This window comes from Mycetomoellerius zeteki, unplaced genomic scaffold (genome assembly GCF_001594055.1).
Source record: "Mycetomoellerius zeteki isolate Tzet28-1 unplaced genomic scaffold, Tzet1.0 scaffold182, whole genome shotgun sequence".
NCBI classification, from domain to species: Eukaryota; Metazoa; Arthropoda; class Insecta; order Hymenoptera; family Formicidae; genus Mycetomoellerius; species Mycetomoellerius zeteki.
Genome location: NW_017256778.1, coordinates 701,662 through 715,761, shown reverse-complemented (window position 1 = coordinate 715,761; position 14,100 = coordinate 701,662). Strand labels below are relative to the sequence as shown.

The 14,100-nt window shown below is 35.3% G+C and overlaps 1 protein-coding gene across 5 annotated transcripts in view; it reads right to left on the bottom strand.

Annotated features, from left to right (window-relative positions):
- Positions 1-7,861: 7,861 nt before the first annotated feature.
- The window catches only part of alpha-Catr (alpha-catenin related), a 51,668-nt gene continuing 45,429 nt past the window's right edge, over positions 7,862-14,100 (bottom strand). For 3 of the 5 annotated variants that reach the window (XR_001936584.1, XR_001936585.1, XR_001936586.1), the window contains exons 10-12: positions 12,806-13,012; positions 11,719-12,222; positions 9,999-10,072 (exon numbers count right to left, since the gene is read on the bottom strand). Coding sequence is in view for 2 of the 5 variants with exons in the window: in XM_018446559.1 (XP_018302061.1) it covers positions 11,827-12,222; positions 12,806-13,012 (603 nt within the window). In the remaining 3 variants the exon portion in view is untranslated. Of the gene's footprint in view, positions 10,073-11,677; positions 12,223-12,805; positions 13,013-14,100 lie in introns of those variants that run through there. The other 2 variants (XM_018446560.1, XM_018446559.1) reach the window with 2 other exon arrangements.

Here is a 14,100-nt window from a genome sequence, read left to right as displayed (position 1 = left end):
ATTCTAAATAAGTAATTCTTCGCGATCGATTTACGATGTTGAAAAGAAAATAGTGGACGTGCTTTCCATTTTTATATAAGTGTGAAAAATTGGACTGAATCAAAACGGGAACGAAGGATGGAATTTTCAACTTTGGTGGAACGTGCAACGGAAATACGTAGGACTGGCATCTCGGTGAGTCCATAGTATTCAATAATATTTAATTTTTCGGGTACAATAGTTTATTTTCATTGTCATCTTCAGCTCCAGTACATACAATACTCGATATATAATGATTTAATAATGTCATTAAATACGAAGTACGAAATCTATCTAAACGCTAATTTCTCTAGATCGGTACTTTGTCTCGTCTCTTTCGTACAAATTAAAAAGAAAAACGCTCGATAATTAATTATTGACAATTATTAATATATAGGTAGGTAAGCGTCTTGTCTTTCAATTTATCATAATTGTAAAGCGTCGGAACCTACCTTTGCGAGATAAATTAGATATTAATATACATATTTTCATAAAAATTTTACCCTTGCTACGCATCCGCTTATGTGCGTGCGTATCTCGGTTAAAGTCCTTTTTATGAAAGTTCGTAAAAACATCAAGCGTCGATGGGAAGACCATGTTTCTTACGAAAGCTTATAACACACTTGATACGTTCGCGGACAATACGATTATTTTGCTCTAAATACTGAATTAGAATCGTGAAATTAATCTAAAAGAAATAAATTTTATATCATAAACAGTTCAATAAAGTAAAAAAATTTATTGATCAATAATTAACATCTGTGAATAAGTAAATATTTGAATAAATGAAGAATTTATTAATATGTTACTGTCAATTTTTCTCTGTCGATAATCTGAACAAAATTGTTCTCCATTTTACAATTTTTAATAATAAGATACGATTCTGATTTTTTAGCGATTAACATCGTTTTGTCCGCGAATGTATTAACTAGCAACGACTGTGCAAAATAACATTATATTTTATTAATGAAGCTGCCTCTATGTGATATAACGAACATTGTGCAACTTGGCCATTTGGCACGACGGTTGTACGATGATGAACATAAAGAAACTTAAGACGAGTCAATTGCAAATATGTTTTTTTCGCATTCGTTCGATGCTGGTAACGTTCGTATATATGTATGTTTAAGTATGTGCTCGTACGTGTATACATGTATGTATGTATAAGAATCAGAAGTTGAGATTGTAGTTTCGAAATGATATCTAGACGCGATCGAAGGGGCAAGGTACACGTGAATTAGAGCTGGGACGTGATTTGGGTGTGAACGATATTCGATACTCGATAGACATCAGATATGATGTAAGATATGTAAATATGTATCCATTGTATTTCGAATAATTTGTTTTGAATAGGCAATGAATAGGTAATAGTTCCTTTCTTTTTTTAATAAATCGCAAGAAGAATTTATATGTTAGACAAAATCAGGGTTGCCACAGATCTGGAAAATCCTGGAAAAGTCAGAGAAATTGAAATTGGTCATGGAAAACCGGGAAAAGTCAGGGGAAAACGTAAAAAAGTCTGAACGTTTATAGTCAAATACCTTCAAAACTTGTGCACTATAAACGATTTTAATAAAATAATTAAAATTTATATTTTATTCAGTATTTTTATTTGATCGCCCTTTTTCGTAATTGCATTCTTTTTTCTAATACTAATTTATTTTTTGTTGGTTTAAATTTGCACCCAAAATTTTATCATGCTAAGTCTGTTTTGCGTTATTTTTAACAATATAGGCTAGCTTTCCTACAATCCTTGACTCTAAATATGTTAAAATTTACATATTTTATATGGGGCAATTTTCCATTTTTATCTGGAAAACCTGGAAAAGTCAGGGAATTTTAAAATTCATTTTCTGTGGCAACCCTGAAAATATACTGGAGCTGTATTTCAGTAATGATAATGGTGCATAATAAATTGCAAATTTGCGGGGCATTTTTTCTCATTTTTGCGATAAAATAAAATATCTCTCGGATGATTTAACGGTAGAATAACGACATAGATATGTTAATAGTTAATGGCGTAAAGCCAAAACACAGATTCAACTAATAGAAGATCAGATTAATTTTATATCAAAATGAAAACAGGTTTTTTGTAAAATCATCTAATATCTTATAATGAACGTGTGAGCAATTGAGTTTGAAATTAATGGATTACATTTCTAAATATTAACCAGTCGTAAACGTTTTTTTATTGCAAATTTAGCTCCGTATAATCTTCTATCATGCTATGATAATTCTTCTCTTTATTTCTGTTATGAATCTCCCGATATAATTCGTTTCGACTATTGAAATAATTCTCCCAGCTCTAGCATAGATACTCTATTCTCACGCAAAATATACGACACGTTGTTACGCATGCGGGCACCGTCTTGTAAACGTCTAATAAAACTCGATAAATTTTAATATATTGATGGTACGTATATTTTATTAATCGTCGATTGAAATTACGAATTCACTTCAATAGTATCAGTCGAGGTGATCTAGGCGTTCATCTATCCACCCCTTAATCTTGATTAGCTCTTCTTGTCTCGCGAGACTCGACTCGTGTGAGACGATAGACTAGGACACTTTGTTAAATATGTATAAGTTTATATCAAGAGATCTTTTTTGTTGTTCATCGAAAAATCATCTAAACATAAGTTTCTCGAAATGGAAGATTCACTCTCGCATACGACGGTAGGAACGACAACGAGATGCTTTATTTCGAAAGAATTTTCGTGACAATTATTATTATAATACTTAGCTATATCCGACCAAAGATTTTTAAATCTTTTTTTATCCAACGCATAAAGCTTGCAGCGAGCGTTATCAGAAAAATCCATTTTCTGTTGTTCACGCTTGCTAGTTTTATCGAATAGATATCTTCGAGTTTAGTATTGTTTTGTTAAACTATTTGTTTATATTTAATTTAATATTATGTGATAGATTGCATTTGTTATATTTAAATAATTTCTATAGTGTTCCATGTTTTAATATTAATTTTATTTCAGTACATGATACAGCAGTTTCAAAAAACATTAAAAGAATATGTTAAAGATTTGTTTGGATTCTTGTATGTAAAAAATTAATATTTAATTTACGTTACATGCGAACATTTATTATGCATGCGGTTAGCATACAATTTTAAGTTAAACAATTTCAAGTTGTTTTTTTTTATCAAGGAATTAAGATATTTATCAAATAAACGATTTATCGCGCGTTTATCATGTCGTTATCGTTACCAACCGTCGCAATTGCGCTACCATATATTGTACGATACGTGTATTGTTTCCATATGTTTAAATTACGAAATAGACATTGAATAGGAAAGAACATTTGGCGAAATGTTTGAAAAAGTCGAAGAGATTACAGTTTTGTATTAGTTAAAGATCGATAATGATTTTACGTTTAGATCGCGTTAAATTGACCATCTAGTGGATAATAACATTATCACGAATATCGAGAGTGCGATGGGTTTTTCTATGAAATATTTGAATTGTATTTGGATACATAAATTTAATCGCGACGCATAGGTTCGCGATCAATTAATCGTGTATGTAGCCACGATAGTAAAATAGAAACTTTGAATCCCTTATTCTTTGACAATAATTTGCACTGGCCTTGCACTTTATGTTATACTTCTCTGTCAAGGATAGACGTTAAATGTCCATAAAATTTTATTTCACACTTTTTATAGTATACTTAACTTTTTTACGGTAAATAATTGCGAATATGATGTGTCTGGCGTTCTTAGGAAAATATTAAATTACTATAAGCTCATGTTCATATATATTTTTCATTTAATGAGGTCACCGATTTGCTATTGAGATGCAGCACGTCGGTATGAAAAATAAAAGAGAAAGAAGGCAATCGCACAAAAAGTGACCCGTTGATATAAAGTATACAAAAATTACATTGATTTATGTAGAATCTGTGCAATTTACTTCTAATTGGTATTCACACTTTGATATATTCTTAGTATTAGAATGGATTGTGAAAACGTAATTTGAATGTTTAACTGAAATGATTGTTATCATGTCCTGTTATCGATGATAACGATAATCAATACAAGTGATGCGATTGCAATAAAAGGACCGACGTGCGAGTAATTAGTTGAAATTATTGTCATTGATGTTGTTTAACTTATTATTAATGATTAATAATGCCAGGGGTGAATTTTTGAAGTTACGTTTAGTACGAAGCACAAGTACGAAGTTCGCAAGTACTTTAATCCACTAGATTGTATAAAATGGAAAAGTCACCGTTGTATATTGTTTTCAAACGATCACTCTGCATTTACACTTTCCCTATTCAAATACGTTTTGCAAGACTGCATGTATATATATATATATATATTACGAGTTTTATTTTTTATGTTTAACGTAATATACGTTTATATACGTGTGTAAACTAAAATTTTGCTGACGAACAAATTACAAGTTTACTTCCGTAACATGGTAATATTCGATCACACAGGCACGAAATAGTTCAACTAATAACAGTCGTTACTATCAATATGTATATCATTACGATTTGCACTATAACTTATTAATTATCATTATAATTTTATGAATTATTATTATTATTCTTATTATTATTATTTTGTAATTATTAGTATTATTACATTATTATTTCTGGTGTCGAGAATGTCTCATCATTTGCACAAAGAACCACAAGCCGAACGTCATATGAATATCTTCTGTGTGTAGTTGTGTAAAAAAATTAAATTATCTTTTCTTCAGATACAATAAGCACAACCGACAGCAACAGATAGACAATTTTTTTTTAAAGATGATATTAATCATTTGGAACAACCAATATACGATACCACATATTATCATCTTCATTATATGTTTAAATAAATGCTTTTGATTGAAATTATGTTGAAAAAGAAACATTTTTCCTGCTGTTAGATTTTTTTCGTCATATCTAGGTGTTCGTTATAGAGGCTATTCCAGAACTATTGCACTGTTTTCTTAAATGACGCAAACTTTGAATTTAAAGTTACTCCTTTTTCAAGGATTTTAGAAGTTATTTTTTTCGCAGCTCGTCTTAAGTCTCAGAAACTTCTATTAAGAAAAAATTGACTCCAAATTGATCACAGCTAAAATAAAAGGCGATAGTTTTGGGATATCCTTATGTTATATCTAGGGACGCACGTGAGACGAGTATGCGCGTACACATGCTATGAACAATCTTTTATCGTGAAAAAATCTAAAGCACCTAATTTCGAAAATTGAGGTAGAATCATAGGGGAAAATGGATTTGGTGGGCTATGTAGATAATCGGAGACATTGATAATGATAAATTTTACAAGGATCAATCTCAGTAAGAATTATTAGCAATGTGCCGAATTATCTATACAATCAATCAGGCCCACTCTCCGCTATATTGGATTAGGGACAACATACACACATAGATTATTAAGAACTCTTTTTAACACCGCGATTTCCAACACGCTCACGCAAAAGTAATCGGACTTGACCCTGTGGGGGAGTTCAGCATCTCTTGTATGAGATCTTAGTTGATCGTAATGGATCTCGATCGTAACTCTAAGCGTCTCTTTTCGCGTTTAAGTTGCTATTGACTTAATTAATAACAGTACTTCGCGGGTGAACGTTACTGACTTTTTAAGCAAAGATTAGTAATCTCTCTGCAGTCAATTGTCGATCGAATTATATTGTACGCGACGAAAGAAACAGCAGAAAATAACCAAAAATGCAGTATGAAGAAATATAATAGTGCATTGTCGTTCGTGAATGCGTTTATATGATACGAATGTACTAAAGCTATTTTCATTGTTACTCGTTCTCTCTTTCCTTTCTTTTTTCTCTCTCTCGTACACATACTCATGAGAAAGTATCATCATCGTATATTATTGCATAGGAATTGTTCATAAGTACATATATTTAACAACATATTTCGCGAGCTTCTCTTTCTTCCGTATAGAATATAGATAAACGCAATCAACTAGCGCGACGACCATCTATTCCGCTGACGTGTGAACCGGGCAATAAAAATAATAAAATAGAAACTCAACATTTACGATCGAACTCGCCCCCGTTTCCCCATAGAAAATATTTGTGCCGTTTTATACAAAAAAATTTGAACTTACTCACCATTTTAATGAACGTACCCTAAATAGTCTAAATATAGAGCGATAACGTATGATACAGAGTCTGTACAAAAGTGCTGCGTAAATATATCTATGTGTGCTTATATGTATGTGTCCGCAATTGCAATGCGTATGTCAAGATTTCCACGCCAAATTACAGTCCACAATGTTTCGATTCGCAAACTCGTGTCCCTCGATAATTGCGATAATAGCGACAATAGCTAATATTTCTACTCTAGGAACTGCGTGAGAATATCTCGATCAATCTGTATGAGATATATATCATCCATCTATCTTCTCAAGATCGCTCCAGCAAACGAACTTCGCTTAGCGCTAAAATACCCGAAGATAGATCGGTCTATCAACGATCTATCGCATTTGACAAATCGGAATCCGTGGAAAGTTAAAATAGGAAAAAGAAATAGCAAATGGGCGTTCTAGCGTTAAATCGGAACGAATAATCGTCATGGATATACACTCTCGTGTTGTGAAAAGATTATTTTTTTGTGCAAACTCTGTATAATACGTACACGCAGAACAGTGTGTTCTTTCGTGCATTTACTTGTAGGTACATACGTGAAATGCACGAATGGTCAACGCATCTTGTTTGCATACGCATAACGTTGTATATACAGACGTCGCGATTGCCGCTGGTTAACCAGCGGCTATAACATTAATAATACTAGATTATCATTAAATTATTATCGCTTATTCACTTTTATCTTGCTACAATGATCAGTTCTCTCGCGATCTCGATGTACGACCGGATTCGTCGAATCTTCTCCTTTTTTTTTTAAAGGAAAAGGTAACAACAATAACATATTCCGATGTTATCATTGTTATCGTCACGATATATATGTTCTATCACAGCCTGTAGAAGATCAGGCTAAGAATCGGCCGATAAATTTCCAGTGTCTCTCGTGAATCTTGTCGCACATCGAGGAGAAATCGTGAAAACCTCTACATAGTATCTATTTGTCGTGAAATCGTGTTCAATCGCGGCGATTTCGCATGCTAGAGCAAACCTCCGGCGTCTCTGCAGGAGATTCGCTTCCGCCATTTATTTGCGAGCATTCGCGCATACGAAGGGAACTCGACGACTGCAATCGCCGGATTGCAGTTCACTAATGCGAATTCTACTCGGGCGAATTCTCTATTACGTATTGCTAGAAATTTGTTTCGAACATGCTGGAATTTTGGGGTATCCCGGGAATATAGAACAATTTCGAGCTCTTCGTGAACGCGTGCTATCATCGTGGTGCGTTTGAGAATCTATTTTCACTTTTAACTCACGCTTGTATTTACAATTCAATTGATTCGATAGATCGGAAATCGCATTCGATACATTGATAGAACATATGGTTCGAGTCGTTTCTTTGGAGGGTTCACAACGGTCTTAAAAGCGATTCTGCATAATTATCGCTCTTTTTCGTTTTTCTTTGTGGCATCGAAAGGAACTTTGACGTTTTTTTGTTCGATGAATGTCCCGGATATACCCGATTTGAGAACAATCGTAAAATTCAACAGCCTCTTCGGTCTCTTTCTCGCGAGAACTTTAACATATTCATATGATTACAAATATCGTCAAATCGGACAATCCATTTTGTACAAGTGATGAAAATTAGGCTGACTTGCAGCTTGCGATCTCGAGTGGTGACAGAATGTACGTCTTTGCCACAAAGTACGTCCCTGACCGCCCTGCTGCCGCTCCCAGGTCACCCTCGATAGACCTCCTGCCCCACGAGTGTCTTTTTTTTTCTACGGAGACTCGATTAACTGCATTATTTTTCGTAGATACCGCAGTTGCGTAAAAATGATCCGTTTTCTAAAATGATTTTTAATTGCAAAGTCAGTGCTTAAAAACTGTAGTATCTTTAGACACATGGATATGCTATGAGGAATTTGAAGAATGGCAGATAAAATTGTTAGCGAATGTAAGAAAAGAGAGTATTTCTCATGTGAGTAGACTCTAGTATAAAGGCTTTAGAGACCGCCACTGTTCAAATTTCTCTAATTAGCCAGTGAATTGAATGTAACGCAAGAGAAGGGAAAGCCGTTCGGTGACGTGTGGTTTTTCAGAATGTTTTTCATACGCTGCTTAATTTTCGTCGATTTGCTTTTGAGTGGAGAGAGAGAGAGAGAGATACAGAGAGAGCTTTTTTAAGCTTCTCGCGGATACAGTACGCCTTGACGATCACGCGCTAAAGTCATGCAGATGTATGTATATGCGCGAGCTATTTTCTTGCAAGTATAATATGAGACTCCTCTCTGCGTAATCTGTTTACCGAAGTTGGCGTAACACTTCGGGAGCCGAGGATGAACCTCGGCAAAGTTTCGACAAAGTTTTCACACCTAAAAGGCACTGCGATCGACATGTTTGTTAATTATTGTCGTTGCACCAACTTCTCGATATGGAAGAATGATTTGTTTGTGCGCAGCCGTGTATGTTGGCGGAAAAGTTTCGCCGTGAAGATAATGAAATGAGATTCCGAGTATTTGCAAGATATGTTCTTCCTTATACCGAAAGTATTGAGCGACTTTAGCTTAGTGTCGTAACAAAACGTACTGCGTGTTAAATAAATTGACTTAGAGTTCATAATTGAGTAATCATTGGAAGCTTAATTTTGTAATTTATTAAACCCATGTATGTTAACGAAATGCTCTTAAATACGGCGTGCAAATGAAACAACAGGAAAGTGATGCTGTTATTAATTAACGTAGCAGTAGTGAAATGTGACGCCGCAATATTTAGTGTAACCTCATTCTTAGAAATTTTATTATTGAAACGTGAAAACGTAATTTAATTATCCTAATTGTAAGGTGTAAAAATGAATTTCATTGTTCGCGAGCAGCTTTTGCTATTCGATATTTTTAGCGACAATTGCACCGGTGTTGCCAATGATCAAAGCGTGGATCACGTAATCGAATCAAAGAGCAATTTCGCAAACTACATAGACGCGCACATTTTATCCGCCACTTTCACGCTCAACTCCACGTGGTACCAACTTGGCTCGATTTTCCGCTTTCCCACGCCTCGATTACCACGCGTGGCACGGCGGAACTCGACCGTATAAATAAGTGTGCTCCCAAACTCATTTGCTTGGAGTAAAAACGCGTACATCTGAGACCTGCTCACTAACAGCAGAAGCGTGTAAATCTGTTTCTCATGATTGGAAGTTAAAGTATACAATTAAACGATCTGGCGAAACGTACACGTCGACCAAGTATCTTCGTTACACTTTAAACGATTGTCCAAGCACATCGAACCGTTGCAACATTTTAAATACATGTACCTTTTTCATATCATAAGTCGTTGATTAATACTGAGACTAACTGCTTTATACTCTCTGATCGAAATGTGAGAGTATCATCGCGGACTGGATCAATCCTAACGTTTCAACCAGGATTCTTTTACACAGTCAACACTTTCGCGATCGTTCTCATTTTACATCGCGAAGGCGTTAAATTGAATCCGTTCTCCTTTCAAATACCAAATCATCAGGGCGTCCAGGAGGAACGCTTTCCTCACGCACAGGTTCCGAATATCGTTACTACGCGCAATACGTCGTCTTCGCGAAAACGACGACGAACGTATCCCGGCCAGGCGAGGCACCTCCGAATACTGTATCCCGCACGGTCGTCGCGGTACTTGCCGACAGTTGTTGTTGACGGCAATTCCGCGACATCCGGTCGACGTGTACGTCGCTTTGATGGTCGGTGGGGCAGGCGAGGTTCTCCCTAGAAAAGCAGAAAGGAAACCCGGGTGCGGCGAGCGTCCCCCTTGGCCCGTCGGGCCATCCCAAACTGTCAGACAGACGGATCGCTGCCGGGGGCGGAGCCCGTCTTGCTGCCGTCGACACCAACTCCACCACCGTCACCGTCAGCTCCCCCGCCCTCTCCGCCCCTGTACGGCGAGCCGCCGGCCCCGCGCGCCGACAGACCTCGGAAATCCAGGTTGTACTGAAAAGACGTAGGAGGACGAAAAAGATTATTATATGAGATACATGACGCGAGCCTCCAGGCTCTTACAGGTCATTTGGGAGAAAGCGGAAGCTCGCCGAAAATCCTACGAAAATCTAGTATGAGGACAGGGTTGGCAAAAAGATCACTTTTTTTGTTTTGATCTGGGCAGTGGTCAAAATTGGTTTTAACCGGTCAAAATCGCTAGTCAAATGTATTTTTGCTTTTTAAGAACTTTTAACGACTTTTTATTGTTGCAAGCTCACCAGATGTTGCCTAATGTACTTCGATAGCTTCAATTTTTTTTCTTCCTACCTTTCTAAAAGCGCTGATATCTGATGTAGTACTAGTGTCCTCACGGTGTGCGTTGTACAGCCAATCTCCAAAATTGGTAACAATGTTTCAAATTTTAAATATAAAAAGCAAAAAATTCAATGGTACAATTAATTTTACTGATTACTATATATTAGATTGTCCAGATTATCTAAGTATTTTATTTCGTTTTAGTAGTTTAGTACTGAAGTGCAATGTTTTAAAAGTGCATTTACCTTAATAATAAAGAATAATTTAATAACAATTTTCTGACTTATTTTGATCTAATTTTTATTTTTTCATCTCTATCTTAATTCTAGACTGAGTTAACTTAAAAACTGTGTTAATAATAGTAATGCAGGACAAAATATTATTTTTAAATTTTGACCGGGTGTCCAAAATCGATTTTAACCGGGGCGGTTATAAAACCAGATTAAAACCACACTGGTTAAAACCACACTGTCCGATTCCTGCCAACCCTGCATGAAGAAATTCATACGTGGTTTTTCTTCCACAAGCTTCCGCGAGATTGTAGGTTAATATTATAGGTACCTCAAAGTGTTAGCATTTGAAAGTTATTAAACATATTTTCGAGAAGATGTCACGTGCTGTGTGACATTGTTGCGCTCTTGCCGTCATACTTGGCGAGTTTATGATCTAGTGTATTTAAGAAGGATCATATACTCTGACAAAGATAAAACGAATTAATTTTAGTCCAATGTAACATTTTATGTAATATTATTTTGAAGAATTTATTGCGTTAAACAACAAAGTACAATAATTTTTCTATAAAGATATGATATTCGTTTGTCAGAGTATTTGAGATTATTGGAGGAATATTAGATTTTTCATTACGAGATACATGGTGTAGCCATTCCTGTAAAGTAGCTGAAAATGGATTAATTCAAATCAGTTATTGTTACATGGTCATATCGGTGGATGGATTTGTCATGGGTCGCGCTGTATATTGTTAAATCGAAGCGAAATCAATGCAACACGCGCGAGTTATATAAAAAGAAAGAAAAGAAGCTGCAAATAAAGTTGATGTCAGCTATAATAAAGAAGAGACTGATAAGCCGCGAAGCCAGGAGCTAAAAGAATTCGTCGTAATATCATAAACATTTTTCAAATAAGTTCAGAGTTGAATAATTAGAGCTACGTAATCGCGAAAACGAACTTTCGATTTTTATGCATCCTGAAATTCGAAAACAGAAAAAATAATCTTTTTGTCGGTGGAAATCTGTTATTGAAATTACGACAATTCGATCCTAGCACGATTGAAATTAGATGATACGAAATAAAACGAAGAAGCTGAAATGAAACCAAGGTCGAACCTGTACGAAGAACGTGTAGTGTTCTCGACGTGTGCGTGCGTGCGTGCGCGTGAAACGACAGTGTCACGTGCCACGTGCTACGGCACGACGTATTACACAAGGCTGCTATTATCTCGGTAGCGTTGCGTGTCTTAAGTGCTGCAGTTGTGCGTGGTGCAGCTGCAGCTGGAGGAGCTGCAGATTCTGTAGGCAGTAGGGTGGCTGCTGTGCTCCGGGCGTCGTATACGGTAAGACGGATGGATGCGCGAAGGAGCCAGAGTTCCGGGACAGCCCGACATTGGGATGTCCCGGACTGTAAGTGTTGAAGGGGAGTAGGGACAGGTTCAGGCTAGGGGGTGGTTTTAGGATATTGTGAAATTGTGCGGACGTGAGTGGATGGGGTTGCACGTAAGGGCTCGTAGAGGGCAACAATTGCGGGCTAATCGGGTACAAACAATCCTCTTCGGCCTGACCGGGCACCGTCGTCGGGCTGAGCTCCATGTATTGCGGCATGACGAGATTGTGCTAGGCGTTGAATAGAATGGAAGGAGATAGACGTACACTCGATTTCTTTTTCACCTGAACGCGTATCTTTGTGGCTTCAATTTTGGTATCTGTGCGAATACTTGAAACGCGGTCTCACAATATGAAAATGCAAATTATTTGTAACGTTCATTCAAGTAACGACAATATTTTATTAGTTGCCGATAGCAACTAATATTTCGATACAACAAATATTCACACAGATTAATACATTCTGAAGAGAATTTCACAATCTCTTAATTCGTATTATTTCATAAATAATTTTCGATGTCATTTTTCATAATTATAGCTTTATGTTATCGTTTTATATATAAATTGCCTCGAAAGGCTAAAGTTACCTGTAAATATAAAATTTGTTATTCTTGCTAACGTTTTAATGCTAGCAAGAAACATGATCGTAAGGTATTATGAATAAAATATTATACTTTCTTCCTCTTCTCTTAGATCGTATACAAACTCATCCAATACAGGCAACCTTAGTCATAAAAGAAATTTGCGCAAAAACATGTCTTCGTTCATTCAGAAAATGGATGGATCGGGTGTATAAAATATTCTTATGACTCACCTTTGTGGCGCAGACGAAACACGTTGTGACCACCTTCGAGATCACATTCATGAGATTTTTCGTTTCTTGTATAACATTGTCGACTTTTGTAAAAGTGGCGGCCTTGCCGACGGTAGGATTCTTCACGGTGAATTGCAGTTGTTGAACGTAAGTCGGCACTCTATCCAAATTTTCCAAGAGGTCTTTCTTGTGTGGTCCACCTGGTACCTGCACCCATGTAACATCGTATACAAACTTACGTTTTCGTTCGTATCGCAAAATAAACTCGTTCACATTTAATATTTTCAACGACTCAATAATATACATAAAAGCATTTAATATATAGCATTTAATTATTATTAATAAAAATAATTTGTAAAATGGTATATATATATATATATGTTTATATATCAAAATAAAATTACCTAAAATTAAAATTTTATATTATTTATTTTCGATATATGTTATATGTCTAAGAATTATATTTTATTTTTTAATAATTTTCATATCAAAACATTTAAGTACACATAAGTTTAAACAAATAATTTGCAGCATGTGTTCTTATATTTTCTCTCTTGATATTTACTATGTGATCATAAAATAAATAATGTAAATATAGATAATATAGTATAGATCGATAGTATAGTATAAATTAACAATCGTTGAAAATTTTTGAACGTATTTACCTTGCGATATTACTTCTGTATATATTTAGCATTTCTTAAAGATTCTGTAAAGCAAGATGCTTGATTCTATTGTTGTGATAGTTTATTAAATGACTAATAATAAATACTTTTGTAATACGTATCGCAGATAATTAGAAATTTACATCTAAGAAGTTAACAGAAAGATCGTCTATCTGTCCTAAGAAAACACAATGCAAAACTTTCAACGGCACGTAAAAGATTTCTTGATACAGATATTAAAGTAACTGTGTGAAGTGGCAGTGAAATAGTACAGACCTTATTATTTTTGCAAGCTTACTTCATGAACTTTGTTTTTTCGAGATATATTATATCTCGAAATATTAATTACCAAGTATTAATGAATTAGTTACCAAAGTATTAATGAAATGTTTTCGAGAAAAACAGATAAGTTTCTCAGATTTTAACTTTTCTAAAGATTTGATTTTTAATATCTGAAGTGTTAAATTATGTATTAATAAGTATTAAATTATGTATTTGTTGACGAATATTGTTCGATACTCGGTTTGATAAAACATACGACGAAGGAAGCTAGCAAAAATTGTGAGACATAATACTCATGCCCCAGATAGTGGAAGGAGAGGGACCACAATGCACATAGACGTCGTCCAT